We start from the raw sequence: 24,427 nt of genomic DNA, 5'->3' as shown, positions 1-24,427 counted from the left end.
ATGACTGAGAGAGATTATGCAACAGGCTCCTGTTGTTCAAAGTCACCTTCCCTCTTGATATACACATAGCCAATGCAGTACATTAGCTTGATGTTTGTGGGTGCATTTAACTGATGTGTCCACCACGGAGAAGGATCCTAATGGACCATGGATTGCCATTGTTTTTTGTGCTGAGCGACACAAATGGAAAACGGACAATCGTGTCAATGTAAAAAAATACCGAGATTTCAATTTCATGACTATTTCACGAAGATGTGAGAGGGTTGATTTATCAGTACGATGATGAAGGTCAATGTTAATAACTTATAGCATTAACACATTTGCCACAGACGATCAATGAACCAGCTTTGTTGTTCTGGAAGCTGATTTATAAATATTAATTAAAAAGTTGCTTCCCAAACAAATATGCAATGTGTAATATTGATTTTTAAACTAAAATTATAAATAATCTCTTGGCTGAGCTGAGAATAATAATCACATGTCAATTTAAACTAGACTGTGTGTAATATTGTAACTATAAATGAGTCGACTTCTGTTATATTATATTGTTATAAGCACAAAATAAAAGACAAGGAACAACACATTCTGATCAGTCACCATGACTGTTATCACAGTAACATGACTAGCTGATCCCAGAGCAGTGTAGGGGAACATAACTAGCTAATGCTGCTATGTAAATAGCAGTGGATGTTTGTCAGACTGCTGTAGTGGAGAGTCTCTCATGGTCTTCTATCGGTCTGTCCTTCACACTCTACAGAATATTATAAAACTGCTCAGATATTTGACAAAATGTAGGGTGATTACAAGCAGCAGATGTCAATTTACAGAATGGCACACATTCTAACTTCGGATATAAGCAGGAAGTTATAAGCAGGACAATGTGGTAAACTTGGGCAAACATAGCTACCCAAAACTGGTCACAAACTACTACAAACAGGGAGCAGTAGAACAGAAAATGTAGGTCTATGCAATTGAATTATCACTTTTGTTAAATTGTGTGGGAAATGTGAAATAGCGCATTATAGTTAACTTGTGTTAACTTGTGTAATTTTATTATTTTGCGTCTGTCCAGAGCAGCTGTTTTTTCCCATCTAAAACACCACTGCTAGTCACAGTGGTAATCCAGACCTTTGCAAAAAAAAAAAAGAGAAATTCTACATGTGTACTTCATGCCTGACTCATTGTCTTTTGACTCTCCAGCCTTCCTGTACCAGGAATACCGGGACACCTCCAAGCAGCAGGAGATTGAACAACGGCGGCAGCATGAGAACCTTTCTCCTGGAGTCCCACCAGGGACTGTGGTAGAAGGGTCTGGTGTCATGTCCCCTCCAGTGCTACAGCTGCAGCTGAGGAACAATGCTCGGTCACTGAGCTTGTGGCAGAACCTGGAAGTTGTGCAGGCCAGCGGCCTGCTCACCCAGTTACCACAGAGTGAAGTCATAATGCAGGAGGTGAGCAATTTTGTGCAGGTGTAGGCTTATATAGATATGTACAGGTTTTAGTTATAGAATATTGCATTCAAGAGTAAATATGCAGTACAGCTGAGGCTGTAATGGGAATGGCATTCATTCGGCAAGTATTTGGTCATAAACCAAAGTATTTGACAAATTCAAATTTCGACCTGATGTTTGTTATGAGATCTCCACAGTGATTGCAATCCATCCTGATCACGAATGTCTGAACCAAATTGCATGGCACTCCATTTAACAGTAGTAAAGACATTCACTTTAAACCACAAATGTTGAATGTTAAAAAATGTGTTTCACTAAAACCTCAACCTTAGAGGAAAAGTCAGGGTTTCACCAAATAAGGTAGACTTCATCATCTGGGGACCATGAATGTTCATCCATCCAATAGTTCCTGAGATATTCAAGTCTGGATCAAACTGTTGCACAGACCGTGCAACAGACTGACATTGCCATCCCTAGAGCCACGCTGCTAGCTGGACTAACATTACTGACAATTCTAGTGACAGTATAAGAGAAACAAACAAGAGATACATTTAGACTGACAGCTGCCTTACTCCAAAATAACTTCATGAATATTCATGCAAACAGATTGTGATGTCTCATCTTCCATCAACACATAAGTAAATGGATTACTCTATTACACATCCATCATTTAAATCTGGAAATTTGGTAGGTTTTCCAGTGAAAATCAGTAAAATAAAAACAATGAGCCTCATCCAGCTGTGCAGCAGGACATCAGATTGTCATCATATCAACTGTTCACTGGGTATAGGGATCCTCGGTTAGTATTAATGTGGCATTGTGATTTGTTTTTCTGTCTAGGCCATGTTTGAGCTTGTTACCTCAGAAGCATCGTACTACAAGAGTTTGGAGATTTTAGAGACTCACTTCCTACGTAACCCTGATTTAATCAACACTCTTAGCCAATCCGATGTGCATTTTCTGTTCTCCAACATCGAGGAAGTGATGAAGGCCAGTGAAAGGTAGGATGAGGTCTTGATTAACACAAATCAGTTTATGATTTAAAAGTCTGATCAAGTTCTAGTCCAGCAAACAAGCTTTGCCTTATATCCCTGGATAACGATCTCTTAATAATTTCAGGTTCTTAATGGATCTTGAGCACCGAATTGAGAAGTCTATTTTGATTTCTGATGTGTGTGACATTGTTTACTACCATGCTGTGGAACACTTCGATGTCTTCATCAAATACGTCATTAACCAGGTGTACCAGGAGAAGAACTACAGACGCATTTTGTGAGTACCTACTTTCTAAATACATTGTCTTCTTCATACACTGCTCACAACAACACTTCGTCCGATTTGACTACTGATGATTAAGAGAGAGGAACTGGGAGAAAGAATAACATACTTCATACGCTGCTATTTTTTGTGAATGTTGTCAGCCGGCTTTTCAGTAGAGAACAGGTTTGCTTTTGATCATAACAAATGCGATGTGCAGGGTGTGGTTGACTATGACTATAATGCGTATGTCTCTCTTCATCAACCACACATACCTGAGTGAGAGGGTTGCTTTCCCACGCGCTGCAGAGGACAGGTTCCTCGGATGACTGACACTGTGGGACTTCTGCCAGCTAACAGAAAAAATGTCTGAGACCTGCTGGTTGTTTCAAAACTTAATATGAACATTTTAAGCCTGCGACTGCGTTTATGAACTAACATATTGGAGATGCGGCACAAAGAAGGTATATCTATTAGATGCCATTGTCCATCTGTTTTGTAGATGTACAGTACATAATGCCAAGTCTTTGGTGTAACAGTCTAATCACACTCATATGGGTGTTAGGAGTGCCAAGCCTAATTACTTGTCACAAACAATAACATCAGTGGCAGTGTAGAAAGATTAGTTCTATCAACCTAGGAAGAACATGACAAAACTGTTCAAAACACGGTGACTAATTATCGTGATACTGAGAGGAGAAGAGCTGCTTTCGTTTTCTCTCAGGTGTAAAGCATGTTCCTTCTTCAAACAGGCTGGTCCACTCTTATAGGTTTTTAGCGGATTACAGGACAGATTATTTCTCGGCTGAATCAAAGGTAATTTACTCTCTAACTTCACATTCACCGTCATGATTTAATGTTGTATCACTGTGTACCTTAAAGGACAGTGATGGTGGTATATTGTATTTTTCTTAGTGTCATAAAAGTCACCTAAAACAAGACCAAAACAAGTGGATTGATCCAAGTATTGCCTGTGGGGCTGATGTTTAGGTCTACTGGAAACTCAAAATCAGGATTTTGTTGCTCGTCTTGCGTTCATTTCTCTCTTTTACTTTGATCATTCTTATTTCCTGCTCCAGACACTGGCTTTTAAAACACTTTGGCAGTGTTTCCTCACAGGGAAATGCTGCTGCTGCTCTTCACTGGGTTTTCCCTTTGATGTATGATTGATAGACCGCCATTAGTCGATTTAGTGTGATGGGAATACCAACATGCAACATTACAGCTGAAACATTCAATTGACCTTTCACCATAAAACTTCCACAACATTCATTCCAAGTGACAAAGAAAAATGATATCTGTGTGCAGTTAGAACTGGATAGAAAACAAACTAAGCTGGTAAACAATTTAGTGAGAAGCTAAGAGGACAGGGGACTTTTTACCTAATTAAATGTACAATGGCAGCAATATACATATAGTTTATGCTTTATAGCTTTGGGCAGACCAACAAGTTGTTATATCATTAAATTGATTCTGTCTTTGTCTCTCTCTGGTGAAACTATGGGGCACACAGAGAAATACAGTCTTTTTGTCATTCATGGGGTTGCTTCATCGATTTGGTGTATAAGCCGGTCACAATCATATACAATAATATCTGTTGTTCAGGTTGTTAAAAGCTCATCTGGCTCAAACACAGTTTATATGGCTGGATGCCTCCATTACCTTTACACTGTGTGCCATGTTTATGCATTGCCATAGCAACCTCTGCCCTGTTGTTTTTGCCGTCTTCTTGATTTGCATGTTATTGAAACACCTATACCTTCCTGGGGCTAATTGTACTAATTTTAATCATAGTTTTAGTGATCATTATCATTCTTGTAATCTACACAGTGTTCTGTAAAATGCCAAACAAATTGTGATACATTTGAGCTGTCAATGATCTTTAAATTGTATCTTTAATTGTAAAGCACTTTGTATCTCTTCCAATTTGAGCCTATAAATAAATCATTGATCAGCTGTCTGACATTTAACAGGGCTGTCTAAGATATCTCGTGAATATGTTTTTCAAGTGATTAATCGGTGACGTGTGCCACGGATGCGCAGAACTGTATTTGTCCCCAGTGGGGTAATTTCATTGTATATGCAGCGGAGCACACACACACAAACACACATATCTCAATAAAAACACATAGGATAAATGTCATAACAAATAATAATAATTATTGGGGCTTGGTGCTGGGAACCTCAGTCTGTAGTGGAGCTTGGAGGGGGTGATTCCCAGAGGGGACGGAGCAAAGTTCAGGAGAGGTGCCGAGTTCAACAACTATGCATATTTCTGACTTAGTGCGCACTCATGTTTTAGACAGTGTCATGCATCTGGCCCCTGGCATCTGAACTTTAATTAGAAAGGTCAAAATAAAATGATTTTGAGCTCTTATGTGATTTGTATTCTTTACAGAACATCAAATGCTTACCAACAGTACATATGGATGGAATTAACTTCTAAAGTAACTTTCCTGTACACTTAAAAACACCTGAATAGATTAAAGATTCACCTCTTCAGTGGGAACCAATGGGCTTGGGGTTGAGAGCCACAAGTCACAAAGTACTGAGCGATGGACCAACACATAGTTGGCTTGAGTATTTTCATTCATTGGATTTGTTGACAATAGGAAAACACTAGCCTTATCCTTTAAGTGAGGTAAAGAACCTCAAGGTAATACAATTAAATCTAGCCCTCAACACTGCCAGGGATCACCCTGGCAGTGTTGAGGGCTAGATTTAATTGATCCATGGATGATTAGCAGAAACCTAACAGAGGTTAGTGTTTAGTTCTCTGTCTATTTCTGTCTCTCATCACTGTATCAAAGAGAGAGAGAGAGAGAGAGAGAATGTGTGTGTTCTTAATGTAGGATCAACTAAGCATTGTGTTGTCTTAACATGTCTGTCCAGAGAGGGAAACCAGGCTTTTCGGGAGGCCATGGCTTCACTGGAAAACCATCCGCGGGTCAGGGGCCTGTCCTTTACCTCATTCCTCATCCTTCCTTTCCAGAGGATCACAAGGCTCAAGTTGCTCGTACAAGTAAGTGTGCCAACATGAGTTCAAACTGAATGGATACTTTCTAGTAAAATGGCAAGATTCAGCAGTGAGTCTGGATATATTTTGAACACGACAAAGTTTCAGTCATAATTAGGGGTTTTGTGCCACTGTCAAGGCTTTTTGTTGTTGTTCTTTTATTTCACTTGGTTTCATTCCCAGAACATCCTGAAAAAAGCAGAGGAAAACTCAGAGAGGGAACCAAACGCTATAAAAGCACATCAGCAACTGGAGCAGGTGAGCATCAGTCAAGGGGCGGGGGCCAAGTTGGGTTGAGAAAGGAAATGGGGCCAAAGGATTGTGTCAACATAATGATATGACTATAATTACAATGATATGACTATCATTATCTTGGCACATTTCTTTACGAGCAAGCACTGGATTCCCGGTGTACCACTGTATGATGAGTTTGACTTACATTGATTGTTGACATGAAGGATAAAATGATTGTTGCCATGATAACTTTCCAACACAGCGGTGCAGGGTTTTGGTGTCTGATAACCTGCCTGGTATCTCGTTGTCTCCCCGGTACCTGAAACAATGAATCTGAAGCCCCCACACACTTAGCCCTTTGCCTCTCCAGTATGCAAAACCATTTCCTCTTTAACTGTTATTTATGTTCTCAGGAGGAATAAACTAAAAATAGATTAATTACCTCTACCTTGTTCACAGGGCAGTCACAATACACTGATAAATCATAAAATAAATGAGATAATAACAACAATAAGGAGCATGTCTCTTCAACTCATTAAAACCTTTTAAAACAACGTGTTTGCTTTGCTCTTTTTCCTTTGGTTGGGAGTTAAGACAGTGAAGCATAATTGTAAGTTATGACCAGCTCAAACTGGGTGAGGCCAGCAGGCGCTGTCAGCACCTCCGACATCCAGCTGCATAAAAATCAATAACCATTGGAGTTTGTAAATCACGTGTGATTAGTAAGCGTGACTTTGCACCCCATCTAAGTCACAACTAGTTCACAAGAGCTTGTGCTCAATCTGTGTTTTCTACAGTGGCACCACAAAGCTCACCATATTCAGTGTTTCTTGACCCTGCAGAGAAAACCAATGGGATATTAGTCAAGAAAAGCAAGTTTGATTTGATAAGAGTGACGGATGCACTGTTTTTATCAGAATTCTTATTTACACCTGCTGTACAACATCAAACATTCACTGGGTCCAAGTGTAATTACTAGTGCTGGGCAACAATTACAATTTTTAATCGTGATTAATCGCATGATTTTCTGCGATTAATCTCATTGTTATGCACAAAGTTCATATGGTATTCATTTTAACAAGCTGGGTAGCCGCCTGCTAGCGGCTAATTTACAGCATGCTGTACACTCTTGTCCACATGACTGACTATTTACTTTCCACACACACGCCCCTTCTTCTTCTACGCTGCCACCTCTGAGCACAGTTTCCCGTGACTGCTCCCCCTCCTGGCCTTCCCTGTCATCAACTCCTTCAGCTGCAGCTCTCCCCATTCAGACTATTGTGACTGAGAGGCTGCCCCGTCCACACCGCATTCACAAAGCCATAAACAAAAACAACCTCAGCTATATCCCTCCCAGTGATGTTTATATCGGCTCCCAGCACAAGTTCATCATCTACAACCCCACTTCTGTCAATTCCATCCCGTCTCTGTGGACTCATCATCGGCGTACCACCACTCCCTCATTACGTCATCATAACAAACAGCACGTGAATGCAGCCAACCTCAGAACCCTCCCCAAAACCTCACAACCAACCACAAAACACTCCATGAAGCTTGCTCTGTTCAACACTCGGTCACTAAGCAACAAAGGCCCAATCATCAATGAATTCATCACCGACAACAACCTTGATATCCTCTGTCTCACTGAAACTTGGCAAAAACACCTGGATTACTACGCACTCAATCAAACCACCCCAACTGGATATCATTACCTGGATAAACCACGCCCTGATGGCCGCAGTGGAGGAATTGCCGCTCTTCACCGCCAACATATCAAGACCAGACTGACTAACATCGACAGTCCACCCTCCTTTGAACAGCTCACATTCAAACTCTCTGGTCCTAAACCCCTGGTCATTGCAATTATCTACCGCCCCCCCAAAGCCAACCCTGCCTTCCTCTCTGACCTATCAGAATTCCTCACCCAGCTCTGCTCCGTCTCACCTTCCATCCTGTTGCTTGGTGATTTCAACATCCACATCGACTCCTCAGACTGTAAAACTGCCACCGAATTTCTGGACCTGCTTAAATGCTTCAACTTCACTCAACACATAGACTTCCCCACCCACAACCGCGGGCACATCCTGGACCTGGTCTGCTCCACTGAAATCACCATCAACCACCTCTCCGGCTATGACCTCACCATCTCCGACCATCTAGCCATCATCATGGAGATCGACATCCCCATCCCAGAACCCAAACTCACGCGCACCATCACTCTCCGAAATATCAAGTCTGTCTGCCCTTCATCCCTGTCAGCCTGTCTCACTGAAAAATTCTCCACACTCTCCCCCTCCCTTAGCCCTTCCCCCTCAGACCTGGTCAACCTCTACAATAACACACTATCCTCCTGCCTTGATCAGCTTGCCCCTCTCAAAACCAGAACTGTCTCATTCACCCACACTGCTCCCTGGTTCACCCCTGAACTCCGCCTCATGAAATCCCGGAAACGCAGACTAGAGCGACTCTCCAAAAAAACCGGCCTCACAGTTCACACCCTGGCGTACAAGGAACACATACAGCAATACAAACTGGCTTTAAACTCTGCTCGCTCCACCTACTACTCTGGCATCATCCGCTCTGGTTCCACCAACCCCAAGGTCCTCTTCTCCACAATAAACAAACTCCTCAAACCTATGGACAATCTCTCCCACTCCTCCACAGCAGAGAAATGCAACTCCTTTCTGACGTTCTACAAAGCTAAAATCGACACCATCTACAACCAACTGGCCACTTTCAGCCCTGCTTTGTCCAACCCTGTATCTGCAAATCCTCCACTAACTGACCGGTCACTCTTCCGATTCTCTCTCATCTCCCCCTCGGATCTCAATAAATCACTCTCTGGCATGAAGACTCCGACCTGTGACCTCGACCCTATCCCTTCCACTTTAGTTATGGCCTGTCTCCCGGCCCTCCGCCCGCACCTCCTCTCTGTCATCAACTCCTCCCTGTCTACTGGCTCCGTCCCTCCCGCCCTCAAACTCGCCTCAGTCACACCCATCCTCAAAAAACCTGGCCTTGACCCCGACATTCACAACAATTACAGACCAATCTCCAATCTCCCTTTTCTGTCTAAAATACTGGAACGCATTGTTGCCCATCAACTGAAAACTCACCTGGACTCAAACCAACTATATGAACCATTTCAATCCGGATTCAGATCTCATCACAGCACAGAAACTGCCCTCATCAAAGTCACCAACGATCTCCTCCTCTCCTCTGATGAACACTCCCTCAACATCCTGATACTGCTCGACCTCAGCGCAGCCTTCGACACCATCAACCACTCCATCCTCCTTTCACGTCTCGAGTCCTCCCTCCACATCACTGGCACAGCCCTCTCCTGGTTTAAATCATACCTCTCCGACCGTGAACAGTTCATCAGCATCAACAAATTCAAGTCTGACACAGCCCCAGTCTCTCAAGGTGTCCCCCAAGGTTCAGTACTCGGTCCCCTCCTCTTCATCCTCTACCTGCTCCCCCTTGGTGACATCATACGCCACCATGGTCTCCAGTACCACTGCTATGCTGACGACACCCAGCTCTACATCTCCACCAAATCCATCACCCCCACCATCCACTCCACCATCACCAACTGCCTCACAGATATAAAAACCTGGATGCAAGCAAACTTCCTCAAACTCAACACCGACAAATCTGAAGTCCTCATCATCGGCCCCAAATCATTAAACAATTCCCACCACGACTTCTCCCTCTGCATCGATGGCATCACTGTTCCTGCCTCCACACATGTCCGTAACCTCGGGGTCATCTTCGATCAAACTCTCTCATATGAACGCCACGTCAATCACATCACAAAAACCGCCTTCTTTCATCTCAAAAACATCGCCCGTCTCCGTCCCTCCCTCTCCTCCGCAGCCGCTGAAACACTCATCCACGCCTTCATCACCTCTCGACTGGACTACTGCAACAGCATCCTGTACGGCTCACCCACCAAAATCATCAATAAACTACAATACATCCAGAACTCAGCTGCCCGTCTGCTCACCCACTCCCGCACCAGAGACCACATCACCCCAGTCCTTCAAAACCTCCACTGGCTCCCCATACAGCAAAGAATCCAGTTCAAGCTCCTCCTCATCACCTACAAAGCCCTCCACAACCTTGCCCCTTCATACCTTTCGGACCTCCTGTACCATCACATTCCCAACCGCAACCTCAGATCTGCTGACGCCAACCTCCTTACCCCCCCTACTCTGTCCAAGCATCGGACCTGGGGGGACAGGGCCTTCTCCGTTGCTGCCCCCTCCCTCTGGAACTCCCTGCCCCAACACCTCAGACATTCTTCGTCACCTGCCACTTTCAAAACTGCACTTAAAACTCACCTATTCAAATCTGCTTTTAACCTCTAAAGTCAGTCATGTATGTTTTCTTTCTTTCTTTTCATGTTTATTTTATTTTATTTATTTTTTTCTTACTGTTATGTCGTATATTTTGTTCTTATTATAAATGCTTCTATTGTTTCTGTTTTTAACATGTAAAGTGTCTTTGAGTGCCTTTTAAAGCGCTATATAAATAAAATGTATTATTATTATTATTATTAATAATGAATTCAAAAGTAGTGTATTGCGCACTTTTATTTTAAAAGTACTGCTATATGAACAAAAGTGCAATAACATTTGGTTTGCAAACACTTTAAACATATAAGGTGCCTTTTAACAGCAGTATTCCCTTTACACAGCAGCAGTTCTATCTCTTCACTATCTGTGCTCAGTGTGCTGACTTTATGTGAAACGTTCCACTGCTGTGCAACATGAATAAAATGTTCTGCGCACGTTTCAGCAAAATGTCTGTCTTGTGTCTTCATGATGGTCAGAGCATGTGAATGCAGCTCTACTGTTCATCAATATAATGCTGTAACTCCGAGGTGATGATGGTGACCCAGCGATGTCCAGTAGCCTTGTCTCCAGTGAGAGCAACAGCTGGTGCACGTTGTAACGCCGTCGCTTTTATAGTCCTCTCCTTTTCATACAACTCATGTATTCTTCTTGTGATGGTGCATCTTGAGGCTCATACGTGCCGTTATTCGTTGCGATGCTAAGAACGTTCCTCAGACCGACATCTTCCACAACACTAACCGGCTGCAGTTTGTATCCACTTCTCTGTGGCATTTGTTAGCTTGTCTTGCTTTTGTTTATCTATACTTCTCCCGCACGCTGCATCCAACGTAGTCTGCCGAAACTTCCCTCCACCGTTTGTTTGGGTGATTTGCTGGCATCAACGGTGTGTATTGCATTTTAAAAAAAAACTGCGTTAATGCGTGATAAAATAATTGTCGCCGTTAATTAATGAATGCGTTAACACGATAATAACGAGTTAACTTGCCCACACTAGTAATTACCCAAACTCATTTCCATGTAGTGGAGTCAGAACTCAGATAATGATTTGAAGCAAGACTGACATTCTTGAGTCTTATTGATGTTTGCCATATCATACATGTTCTAATGACCATGTACATGCATGATTTATTTGGATTGATGGTGTACATTTGTGTCTTCCCCAGATCGTGAAAGAGTGTAATGAGGGGGTGAGAAAAATGAGTCGCACTGAAGAGCTTATCAGCATTGAGAAAACACTGGAGTTTAAATCCAAGGTAAACAAAAACCTTTGTTTTCATGATGGCACATCTTGTCCTGCATCCATTTCATAATATGAAGCCTTGCTAATGTGGCTGTAACAAAGTGGGAGGAGACGGTTAGTAACAATCAAACAGTGAGATACAATAATGGTGTTAAGGATAAAGGGGATTTTGTTCAGACTGTAGCTGTGTCCCAATTTAGAAACCACCTTCTTCAAGTCTGGATTGAAAATAAGTCCCATTCCAATGGTTTGAGAAATGCAGTGGAGGGCCGTGAATTTTATACCTGGCCCTTCACTGCTGTCCTGCAGCTGAAACACCTCATTATGACGCCACAGCTATGGTTATTATTTGTTTCGTGTAAAAAATGAAGCTCAACACCTATAAATACACTAACATGAATACGCCGAGAATGTGTCTCCTCTCTTCTCTGACTGCAGCTGGGACTGCTGCGCACTGCTGTGAGAGTAACCGCCTGTGAGTGCTTTGGGGCGGCTCACGGCAGCACCCGCTGCTCGTTCACGACAGTGCAGAACGTACGTGCTTTCACGTCAGAGTCAAAACACCAGAAAAGTTTCCAACAACACCAGAAAAAGTAGCTAGATTTGTCGCGAGTAGCTTTTGACAAAAAGTCGCCAAGAGGGTTTGGAAAGTCGCCAGATTTAGTGAGAAAATCGCCAAGTTGGCAACACTGGCACCGACTAAATGTGTCCCCAGAGCAACATTAGACGTAACAATGGTTCCTATCACATATAAAACAAAACAAAAATCCATCTTCATAAAAAGAAGTTGTACAAATAATAATATATAAACAAGCATATTAAAGCTACTGCAGATGTAAAAACAAACGCATTTAACTTACCAAAGCTGCTGTTCACTATTTAAAGACAAAGCCCATCCTCCTTTCTTTGTTAATAAAGAGTTTAATACCACGGTTGTACAGTACATCCGTGCATTTTAGTTCCAGTAAGAAGTCCTTCTGGATTCATGGACGCCAGTGAAGACAGTCGAGCCTCCCCAGTTGTATTTCTTGAATACGTTTTAATGCGTTTGAGGCTGAAAATGTCCGCTCGACAGAGGCAGCAGATATTGGGATTGTCACCCCCCAACATGTCACTCTAGCCCACTGACCAATCACGTATGGCTAGGCCAGCTAGAAGGCTCTCACATGTCAAAGAATACGCCCAACATGTCAAACTAAAGATCTGATTGGTTGAAGACTATGACAATCAACAATATTGTCCCCATTCACTTAAACTGCAAAGGGATTCACTTGTGAGTCTGCAGGCCTCGGGCCTCTCTTCTTACCTAGAGACATAGGGGTGAAATCTGATTGGATGAAAGCTCTACTTAAAACAAGCTGCACTGGAAGCAGAGCAACTGAGGAAGACAGTAGCTGTGCAATGAGAAAATAAGCTAATGGGGAAAAAAAATATGATACATGTAGTGTATTTATGAAAAATGATAAAATTATAAAATAGCTATAACTTTGTGATTCTGTCTAGGCCAGCAGAGAAGGCTTTGCTGGCCCTGACGGCTCACCACAAAAGAAAGCCACATTTCTCAGAAATGTGGCTTTCTTTTGCCCTGTGTTTAAATATGCCACTGTACGGAGTAAACCAGAGAAGCTGCTATTAAGAGGGATGAGTAGAGTTCATGTAAACTACTGTATGAGCTATGGACAACCTATTCTTCTTTACATATGGAAGCCAAAAGAATGGGTGGAAATCTTGTGTTCATGACTAAATTAAGTTAATTATCTTGCATAATGTTTGTCACATTAATTATTCAAGCTTGAAGAAATAAGATAACAAGTATTAACAACTCTGTGTCTTACAAAATCACTTCCCAACTAAACTGCATTCTCAATTATGTTTCGAAGGAAATGCATCTCCTCCCAGATTACAGCTGTGTGCTCTCTTTAGCAAAAAACAAAGAGCCATGGCTGCTACAGAGACCCTTCCTGATAGTATCACAAAGGAAGAATACTGTCAGATTCTGCACCACCCGAATAGCACTGATACAAAAAGCCCCCTAAAAAGAAATTCCGAAGAAATTGTGATTGTATATGTGGCGGAGTCTAGCCCTCTGTCTAACTGCAAGTGTATCGGACATGGTTTTTCATTTGCACGTCTCAATCAATACACATGTCTGTACTGGCTCTGTGCAGGCTCAGCGCCGTCTCACAGACGTAACTGACACTTGGAGTTTGTTTGGGCTTCAAGTCTATTTTTTGACAATACACAAGTAAATGTGAGGCTGATGCCCAATACAAAGGCATGGAATAACTGTGTCTTTGGCAGAAGGTTATTTGAGAAAGTGTGAGTCGAGAGGTCCTTGAACACGGAGCCATAAATGAGCTCCTCACTAGGAAGCCAGTAACAATCTATATCAAAATGATATGCTTATTCTACTTAATTATAAAAACTATAGATAAACTAAAACAATTAAGTGAATATTTAATACAGATATGCAATTATGATTGCTGGGTGTGCCAAGACAATACTCAAGCTATCTGTCAAGATGAGTATATCCGCAAGCCGAGTGAGCATCATGCCTTTTAAACATAAAGGCGGCAAGAAGAACCTAAGGCCCGTCATAACAGCGTGCACTGGAGCTTATCGTAACTACTAAGGAATCAGGAGACCACAATCCCATATTAGGAACTTTTCAAAGTAAAGGACACTTTGGCGAGGACAGAAATGACTCTGGGGCAATATATTTGTTTAATTAGTGAGGTAGTCAACGAGCTCAATCACACACAAGCTTGAGACTGATCTTTGAATTGTATTCTTATGGGGGGAAAGGCACTGGGGGGGGGGGGGGGGTCGCTCCGCCAGACTTGTGTTTATGGCACATACCACATACCAACAACGTCCCTTGTGGGGGTTTTTGTTACATGTCATAACAAAACCCCTCCCTTCGTTTGCTGTGTGCCTCTCTACTATCATCCATCCAATAAAGGCCATGATGCCAAAAACAAATATTTAAGAAAAATGTGTACTTAGCAGAGGTACAAAAACAACAGGTGAAAATGTATGCTGTGTTATTACTTTGACTGCATATGTAGGTAAGAGAGGAGAGAAAATGAATCCAGTTGAGCTGAATGGTTGATGAAAGAGCACATCTTGTTTAAAGAAAAAAACAAAAACGAGTTGGTGAAGTACAGGTTAGTTTAAATGGAAGAGGGAAGGGATGTTGTGAAAAGACTGTTGCAACTGCTGTTGCACGTTGAGACCGATAGAAGGCTGTAGTACTGTTTGGTAAAGAGCCACGGAGTGTATGCTGTCAGGAGTGGAGACATGGTAATGCAATCCATCTGTGACAAACATCCACATAGACATTTGTCACAGATCGAGAGAGGCAGAGATGCATGAGCAGCCATTCCTCACTGAGAATAATGCGAAGAGTGCTAGACTGGCCAATTGTGGCAATTGTGTGGATTCATTTTGACAAATGTGCTTGAGGCGTTTGGTTTTTAGTTTTAACAGACTTTCAGATTTTTCAGAAGAATGGGATTATAAAAAGAAACAAATTCTTATTAATTTGGAGTTCAGTCCCAAAGGTTTAGGCTAAATTATGTTTGGCTCTTTGTGATTATACTGTTTTCCACAAAGCTCAACAGTTAGTTTGGGCCAGAGCAACCAACTGTTAACAAACCATACTAACTCTATTCACTCATGTTTTGAGTAGGAGCATGGCACTCTCCACTGACTAACCAACCCAAATGCTCTATTAACTGCTAATAATCAGTGATACGTATCTATGATTAAGGACAGGTTCTCCACACCTACTAATGGTCAAAGAGGTCACACGAAACATAGTTACAAATGTAACTTACTATCCCGTATCAAGTACATGATGTACAAACTAATACATCAGAATGATACTGTGCAGAAACTATGACATTAAAGAAGTTTTAGAAATTAGGAAATATTCCACTAACCCTGATTGGAAACTCCTATCTTTCTTCCTGTAGTCTGTGCCCATCATTTCACACTCGCGCTGGTTGCTGAAGAAAGGTGAAGTGCAGCAAATGGCTGGGCCTAAGAGCACTAGGACCATGCGGAGTCGTAAGCTCTACCAACCAGTCTACTTGTTCCTTTTTAACAATCTGCTGCTGATCACCAAGCGCAGCTCAAGGTAAGCATTTGGTAATGTATGCTCACTGTGAAATACTCAGTTAAACTGTAAATCCTTCCTACATGAAGCTTCATTTTGTGTTGAAAGTGTTTCATAGAGGTGTTTAACTTCATGATCACTATGAAGGATATAGTTTGTGGTGCTGTGTAACTATTTTGCATTATACAGAGAGGTCTTTTGTTGTTTAGCCTACCCTCATTGATGTTAATGGACTGGACAAAATAATTAAACAGTATACAATACAATTCAAAAGCACCACAAACGTGTACATGTATGTTCACATTCAGACTGTTAATTCAGTCAACTTGTTGTCAGTGGGGACAAGTTCCAGGTTATTGACTCATGCACACGGGCCATGTTGAGGACTGAAGATCTTGAAGACCAGGGCCAACTTCTGGCGAATGTCTTTAATCTGAAACTGCTGGAAAACCAAGAGGAGCGTCCAGTCAGCTACATGCTCAAGGCCTCCAGTATGTAAGTATCTGAAGCAGAATCAGCTTAGGGTTCCACTGAGATGTTGAGAATGAGATGGGGTCAGCTGTGGATGGGTTTGTTTGAAAGCAAACAGACTAATCACGGTTATTTATGATATAGATATGTGATTTTAGCATGAAGCTGAATTACTATTAAATTAAACTGCTGATTGTAAACTGTTCAGAGGCAAGGCAAGTTTATTTGTATAGCACATTTCAACATCAAGGCAATTCAAAGTGCTTCACATAAAACCATTAAAAGCATCAAAACATAAGGCAAAAGTAAAGGAGATTTAAAACAATTGAGAACATTCATTGAAACATTAAACACAGTCATTAAAACACTAAAAAGCAGTGTACGAAATAAAATACTGTAGTAAAATGTAGAAATGCAGGAAATTGATTAATATCCTTGAATCTGGTTGAATTAAAGGAAGCAGCAAACAGAAAAGTCTTCAATCTTGATTTAAAGGAGTTGAGGATCTCAGCAGACCTGCAGCTTTCTGGGACTTTGTTCCAGATATGTGGAGCAGAAAAACTGAACGCTGCTTCTCCATGTTTAGTTCTGACTCTGGGAACAGAAAGTAGACCAGTCCCAGACGACCTAAGGGGTCGGGATGGTTCATAAGATAGCAGCAGATCAGAGGTATTTTGGCCCTAAACCATTCAGTGCTTTATTAACCAACAGCAGGATTTTAAAGTCTTTGTTGGACAGGAAGCCAGTGCAAAGACCTCAGAACTGGAGTGATGTGATCTTAGTGAGGACTCGAGCTACAGCGTTCTGATTGGCTTTTTACAGAGACCTGTAAACATACCTTTACAGTAGTCGAGTCTACTGAAGATGAATGCATGGACAAGTTTTTCCAAATCCTGTTGAGATATAAGTCCTCTAATCCTTGATATATTCTTCAGAACAATGTAATGATGAGCAATCCATGTAAGACATTAAAATATTTACGTATGTAAAATATATATAAGAGGAAATACATTTAACTTTAGTCCTTGCGCTTTTGGCCAGTGTTTTGGCCTATAGTCCGCCTTTGTATACAAGAATGTGTTCTTAACAGTGGTGGGCCGTGCATTTTATACCTAGGCCTTTAGTGCTGTCCTACAGTTGAACCACCTCCTAATAACCTCATTATGACACCACAGCTACGGGTTATTATTTGTTTTAAGGGGTGTAACACGTATTCGTATTAAACTGTTCAGCTTACGAACCGAACAATATGTTTGAATAATACTAGTGCTTAAATTGTGGGAAATATAATATTCTTTCGGTGGAGCCACTGCTCTCAACCTGGCAACCCACTCAACGTGCTGTCTGACATGCCCACCACGGAAGACAAACATTGTACTCTGGTGATGCACGTGTGTTCTGGGAGACACACTATGCTAAATTAGCTTAGCAGGAAAACCAACAGCAGCACACATGCTGAAAACTCTCCCTGCAGCATTTAGCTGTTCCCTACCGATTCAAACAGGGCTAAAGCAATCGCCACACAATCCCCATTTCTGCAGACCATAGTTCTTACTTTATAAAAGAAAACAGATACATACACAAATCTGTACTTAGGGGGACGAAGGCAACTGGTGCCTGCGACTGCCCAGCATGACGACATGCGACAGCATGACGACATGCGACAGCATGACGGGATGCTTCGTCATCAACTGACAATGCATATAGTCAAAATCAATGTAATTAACACAATGACAAGAACAAACTCACAAGAACCAGTCACATATATTTATATGACAACAAAGCATGACAAATCGATCCAGCAACACTGCAGCGCTAAAACACGCATTCTGCCACACACTGAAGAGTACGGGCCATGAACAATGTTAATCATATCATAAAAACGACATCATAGACAAATGAACACAGTAGTAACGCTACTGCAGATGTAAAAACAAAGCAGTTCACTTACCAAAGCTGCTGTTCACTTAAAGACAAAGTCCATCCTCCTTTCTTTGATTACAAAGAGTTTAATACCGCGGTTGTACAGAACATCGGTGCAGTTCAGTTAAGAGGTCCTCCTGCGAACGTCTTCGTTGAGTTGTAAATCCACTCAGGTCTCAGCAAAAGTTTTCAAAAGCACCGTAGCTTGTAAGTGTCCTGTCGTGCTATGGTGTCTTGTTGCTGCCTTGGTTAGCAAATCTAGCGTAGCTCCAAACACTAAGACGCTCAGTCGCAAATAAAACCCATTCTTAGCCATAAAATGTGCAACGCTTCTACGACGCTGTCAGCCAGGAATACCATTCGTACAAATCCTTTTCCTGGCTGGGTCAGGGCTGCTAGCTGTGGGGTAGGCCGACCCTTTCTTACGATGTCCAGCTTTTCTGGAAATGTCCTTCTCCAGAAAGGCCAGTAACTCCCAAATCCGCTTCTCTTCCTCCTTCAGCCATTGAGTGTTAACAAAACAAAGCTACACCAAGCAAAATGCTAAAAATGTCATGTCAATGTCATAACTTCTTACATATCTTTCAACTTGAACTCGAACCTTCCCTTAATCACAACGTTAAATAATTACTTATCATTCTCTAGATCAGCCTTTTTGAAACTGAGAGCTACTTCAAGGGTACCGAGTAGTACGAAGGGCTACTTGTTTGATACAAACTTCCTGAATAACAAAGTTGCACATATGATTATTATTTAATAATAATCATAATGTATGTGAAGAGACTGTCTGATGACATGTCAATGTTAATTATTCCTCACAATAATTATTAACAATGATTGTGTATTTTGTTCAAAATCACACCTGTTATATTTTTATATATATTTTATCACTTCTAACATGTTTTAGGAAGTCATTAACTGTCATATCTTCAAATCATGTCTTGTTTGTACTAATCACTGTAACATTTTTGAACAGATCATGAACTCTGTCCCATGTTTGACAGCGTAGCTCCAAATAACAAATAATTTGATAACAAATTATCAGTTATGTAAGATTTTTAAAAAATCAACTCTTTCACATTTTTTAATTAATCCTATTGCATCAGTACTAATCACCAAATTTTGGGAAGTCTGGGTCACCTTTTCATTGCTCAATGAAGCCTGCATGCCGGCCCATCATGGCGGGAGCCCCGTCTGTTGTCACCGACACCAGCTTTTCTAATGGTACCTTTTTCTCCACGAAGAAACTAGTAAAAAGTCTCGTCTATAGCCGAGGGGAGGATCCAACCCTCCGAGGCGCGCGAGCATCTTCGGTCGCCCGCGTTCAAACGAATGATGAAGAAAATAGAAAATAGAAAACCCAATATATATTTTTTCATTGATGATTATGCAGTAAGTTTAGGGGAATCAAAGCCGTGATACAGCAAAAAAAACAAAAACAAACAAAAAAAACTGGCCATGTAATCCTCAGCAATTTAAAGACATTCTTATGCAACAACCGCCCCTACAGACTATATTAAAAAATGGATCAAACAAAAGCATCCTTGTACAAAAGAAAATAAATCAATGATGGTAATAAAAATAAGAGTACAATGTAAATATATATTCATATCAAAACAAGAACGAAGTTTATAAAAATGTATTAACCTTTAACTGGTTACTCATCATGACATCCTGTGAACAGGAGTGATAAGCTGCGATGGATGTGTGCCCTCACTCCTAACCGGCGCACACGCTTTATGTCAACTAGTGCCCACCAACAAGGTGAGACAGAATATCACAGCAACATTGTGAACAGTCCTCAACACGCAGACATGGATATATGAACTAACTATCTGTGATATTTATCAGACTCTCCACAGGTGCAATGTATTCACTCATACTCATCTCAGGAGCCAGATGAACTCTCCATCGAGACGGCCGATGTTTTAAACCTCCTAGAAAGAACAGACGATGGTGTGTAGATGCTTTTATGTCCCAGTCTTGTGCATTGTTTTCTCTTTCCATCTCCATGTCATCTCTGGTCTTTCTGTGTCTTCTGTATTCCAGGCTGGATGATGGGGGAAAGGCTCCATGATGGCGAAAGGGGCTGGTTCCCTTTTCGATTAGTAGAGGAGATCCTGAGCAAGGTGGTCCGAGCTCAGAACCTGAGAGAGGCCTTCAGGATCCAGCAAGCCCAGAAAGGTGGAGGAGTTCTGCAAACTGAAGCCAGGATTGGTACAAGGGTGGGAAGACGCACTCCAAAGTTCTCCAACTTCTCCAATCAGTGAATTCATCAAATGTGGAGACCAATGAAGTAAAACAGAGAAAGTAACAGTGATGAATGTCAACATTCAGGGCCATATGCATAAAAAAAAATGATCAGGATACATGTGACTTAAATCCCATACAATGACATCTTGTTCTTTTTATTTTCACTTAGCAGTTGATGGTTTTAATAATCCAAATGATCAAAACGCTTGAGGCAATTATCTTGTACAAGCGATGCTGCATGTCTCATATAAACGCATGCTGAAGGTGTTTTGTAGGCCCACACACTGTGGTGTGTAATGCATGGAGCAAAGCTCTGTTTGGTTGGGAGCTGTATTTGGGGATGGCAAGAACTCCAAAAGTCTTGTAAAGGAAGTGTAAACATCCTTCAGCTGCATGGGCATGTTTTAAAAGTTGTATGTGTTAATTTCATTGTAAAATTCCTTTCAACACTGAATTATACCCCACAGCCACAACACAAACATTTAGGTGGACGGTGACCACGAGAGTTTAATATAAAATACAACACAATGAAATACAGAAACATCGAAAACAAAACAAAATACATGCAGTGCATTTAGTGTTTGATGAAATCCTATTTTATGAAAATTAGCAATGATCACTAAAAAGTCTTTGTCTACAAATAAGTGAGTTATACTCCGCCCAAAATCTTTTGAGTTTGAAACACTGAGCAATCAACTCTGCATCCAGACTGTAAAATATGTTATAAAGGAGAACAACGGCAGTAGTCAGCTTAGCTTCATAGCGGTTACAAAAGTGACTGGACATCCATAAGAAAATCTGTGGTGTCAGCTTCAAATGTGTGCACAATCATGCAAACACATATGCCCCAAATAGATTGCACGCACACAGACACATAATATATCTCGTTAGGTTTGGTACATGCACATCCATATCAAAACTGGTATATGTCCCAAAAAATACATGCTTTGCTAGCAGAGACCCAAATCGGACCCTATATAACAGCTTGGCATGGTGGCTGATCAGAACACACACCCCTACCAAAACACACCTATAGTCTACTCACCTCATTTTATTTAAATGGAATCCGACGAGTCTTGTGTCGTGCAGAATCCTGTCCTGTAAATCAAACTCCCTGTCTCTGGGATAGTTTTGAATTATCTAAGTTTTTATTTCATTTAGGTTTTGACTTTCATTTTAGTTTAGTTTTAATAGTGTGTTTGCTAGTTTTAGTTTAGTTTCAGTTTCTCAAAAAGGTTGTATTTTTTAAATATTTAGTTTTCGCTTTACAGTAGTTGTAGTTTGTTTTAGGGCCAGGTATAATGTTTTAGAAGGATGTAGCTACCACATAGCTATCATATTGCAACTTCATCCTGACCCCAATTGATTAACATTGGACCTGAGCTGCCATTTGATTTACTAAAATATTTAAATCATGCTCTTGTTATTTAATTAGTCTGCATGTGAAAAACAATAGTGAAATATGTGAACATTTTTTTTTTTTCATCTACTGGAATGTCAAGTCTGTTCAATTTCTGTAGTTTATTGTCACGAGAGAAGACAAAAATCACACCTCTCTCCTAGAGCTAATAATCTAAAGTGAAATGAATTCATGTTCATTTTAATTTCAATCATTTTTAACCAGGCAATATTGTTTCAGGAAAGATCTTTTTTTCTTAAGGGATATTGTAAGTTCACGTCAGTTTTTTTCAAATGATAATTTTTGTTTTGGTTTTGATTTTATTTAACATTGAGAACCCTGACACTCTCTCCTCTGCCACAGTGCAAGTATTTTCGAATTTGTTCGAACGTTAAAGGTGCTAAATTCAATATTCAGAGCATTAATAGAGCAAACAACTATTGTCTATGCAAAGATATAGAGGAGTAATGTCTACGTAGGCCAAGAATTAAGTCACTCTCCCTCTGTGTGTGTTGTGATCTGAGCTTTTCGGGCCGGACGGTTAGCGTGCCCACTAGGTCACAGCGGCCGTTCTGCACTGCTTTCATACAACGATTATAGCGCCCACTCTCTAGTTCCCCCTTAGGAAAACACTGTTAGCTTTGTCAGCACCTTTGCTGGTGTTTGCGCTGTTAGCTGCAAGCTTCCTGCTTAGCTGACGCCATGTTCGGAGCTGTGGGAAGACAATAGATATGCTCTGAAGAACCGTTAAAAAGGATCTCTCTGCTCCTGCAACATCATCTACATCATCTTGTTAGATCATTACTGTCACATGATGAAATAGACACTCGTGCGTGGACTAGAGTATTATTCCATTAATCCGTACAAATAAAACAAAAACAATGTACACAGATAATTTAATTGAATAACTCTATAATATATATATATATTATATAACTATATAATATATAGCTATACAGTATGTACATATAGACATATATGACATCATACAGACATCAGAAAGTGTGATTGCAGTTTTATAGTGACATGTACTTGAAATATATATACTACCAAGTGCAGCTTCAGGTGAGATTACAGTTTACATTCCTGTGCATTACACATGGCTCCCAGCTGCAACAACGTATCTAGCACACTGTCATAAACAGTCCTCTTGATTTTTGACCTGCCATGAACCTAAGCTGACCACAGTCTTTGTCCTCTGTCAAAGAACAAACTACAAACTAATAGTCACCTTCTGAGCCTACAGTATTTTCTAGTGAAAAGATACATTTTGTACGGGTTACTTCTTTAAAACTGTCAATACAACAGAAGTACACACACACACACACACAAACAAGGGATAAATACTATAAAAGCAGTTTAATGCCAAATAACTGCAATTTGTCGTAACTTTATAGAATGTATCAACACTATGGATCAGCATGATTGTAAAGCCTTGTTTGTCTTTAAATATGGTATATGTACAGTGATGCAAATATTTGATGTTCAAGCTAATAATTACTAAATAATTTTATTTTGTAAGATATAAATTATTGTTCATAAAAAAGCATTAATCAGAGATGTGCCTGTGTCGCTGATGTAAATTTACCGATTGCATTATTATTTTGTTATTTCTTTGGAACATACAAATACATATGCACAGCTGATCTTTTCCCTTTGTACTTTGGTTTATGGTAACCACCTCCCATTTTAATATTTACATTCACAGTCTGTAGGACTATACTAGAATAGGAGGCATTAGCGACAGTGTGGGGCCAATATGTCTCTAATATTTATATTTTATTTTGGTGACTGAATGTTGTTGCTCCAATGAGTGTGTCACTTTGACAGTGGCTCCCATATAGTTTTAACACAGTATGCAAATACAGCGAATTCTACAGACCTATTTGACTGATAGACTGTAGCGGATCATGGTTGGCTAAAATGGAACATTTATTTATGTCTTAACTAATTTTCAAAGCATTTCATTATTACTGAGGTTAATGCAACATGTGGACATAGGTATTTTTCGGGGTACAGACACAATACAGGTTTTTGAAAAGCATGTAGGAACCAAACACAGAGACAATGTGAGGTTAAAATGTCCATTGAAACATACAATAGCTGACTAGAGCAGATCCTAAGGACACAAGATGGGATACCGTCTGGGCCAGCAGCTTTGCATGCTTTGTCATATTTCAAAACCTTAGTCCCTGCCACATGCACCTGGAGTAGTCGGAATACTTTTCAAAATGATCCTGGTATTGTATTTTAGTTGACCTGATGGCTTTCCTAAGCTCGTACCAGGTTTAATTGTAGCGATCCTTATCCCCTGCTTTAAAAGTGGTGGTAATTTCTTTCAATTTGAGCTAAATATTGCTATGACACAAAACAAAAACAAAGAAACAGAACCAAACAGTGCTGCATTCCTGTTGTGCATTTTTTGAATTTGCATTAGGTGAATTCTCTGGACATCTAATATGATCGATAGTCATGTGATGCAGAAAAGAGGTATTGCTGAAGTATACTTCAATGTGTCTGCCGGTGATGGCATACTTTATCATTAATTTAGTGGGCAGTATATACTGATTGAGTATGTAGTATGCAGTACGTTAGTATGCATTTTCAAACATACCCTGAGTCTCGTAAGCCCATATCCTGTGTAATACTTCTGACAAACTGACTGTGGACCATAGACTGTATATAAGAAGTGGAAATAGCCA

General features: G+C 40.7%; 1 protein-coding gene across 1 annotated transcript in view; it reads left to right on the top strand.

The window, feature by feature from the left end:
* Positions 1-20,343, top strand: part of ngef (neuronal guanine nucleotide exchange factor) — a 28,986-nt gene extending 8,643 nt beyond the window's left edge. The window contains exons 5-15 of the mRNA XM_076075414.1: positions 1,201-1,451; positions 2,292-2,452; positions 2,571-2,723; positions 5,601-5,730; positions 5,908-5,982; positions 11,483-11,572; positions 15,537-15,700; positions 16,016-16,174; positions 19,758-19,837; positions 19,925-20,029; positions 20,123-20,343. Coding sequence (XP_075931529.1) covers positions 1,201-1,451; positions 2,292-2,452; positions 2,571-2,723; positions 5,601-5,730; positions 5,908-5,982; positions 11,483-11,572; positions 15,537-15,700; positions 16,016-16,174; positions 19,758-19,837; positions 19,925-20,029; positions 20,123-20,343 — 1,589 coding nt within the window. The remainder of the gene's footprint in view (positions 1-1,200; positions 1,452-2,291; positions 2,453-2,570; positions 2,724-5,600; positions 5,731-5,907; positions 5,983-11,482; positions 11,573-15,536; positions 15,701-16,015; positions 16,175-19,757; positions 19,838-19,924; positions 20,030-20,122) is intronic.
* Positions 20,344-24,427: the final 4,084 nt, after the last annotated feature.

This window comes from Anarhichas minor, unplaced genomic scaffold (genome assembly GCF_050575085.1).
Source record: "Anarhichas minor isolate MPS153535 unplaced genomic scaffold, ASM5057508v1 ptg000052l, whole genome shotgun sequence".
Taxonomy (NCBI): domain Eukaryota; kingdom Metazoa; phylum Chordata; class Actinopteri; order Perciformes; family Anarhichadidae; genus Anarhichas; species Anarhichas minor.
This window is presented reverse-complemented; position numbering and strand designations above follow the sequence as displayed.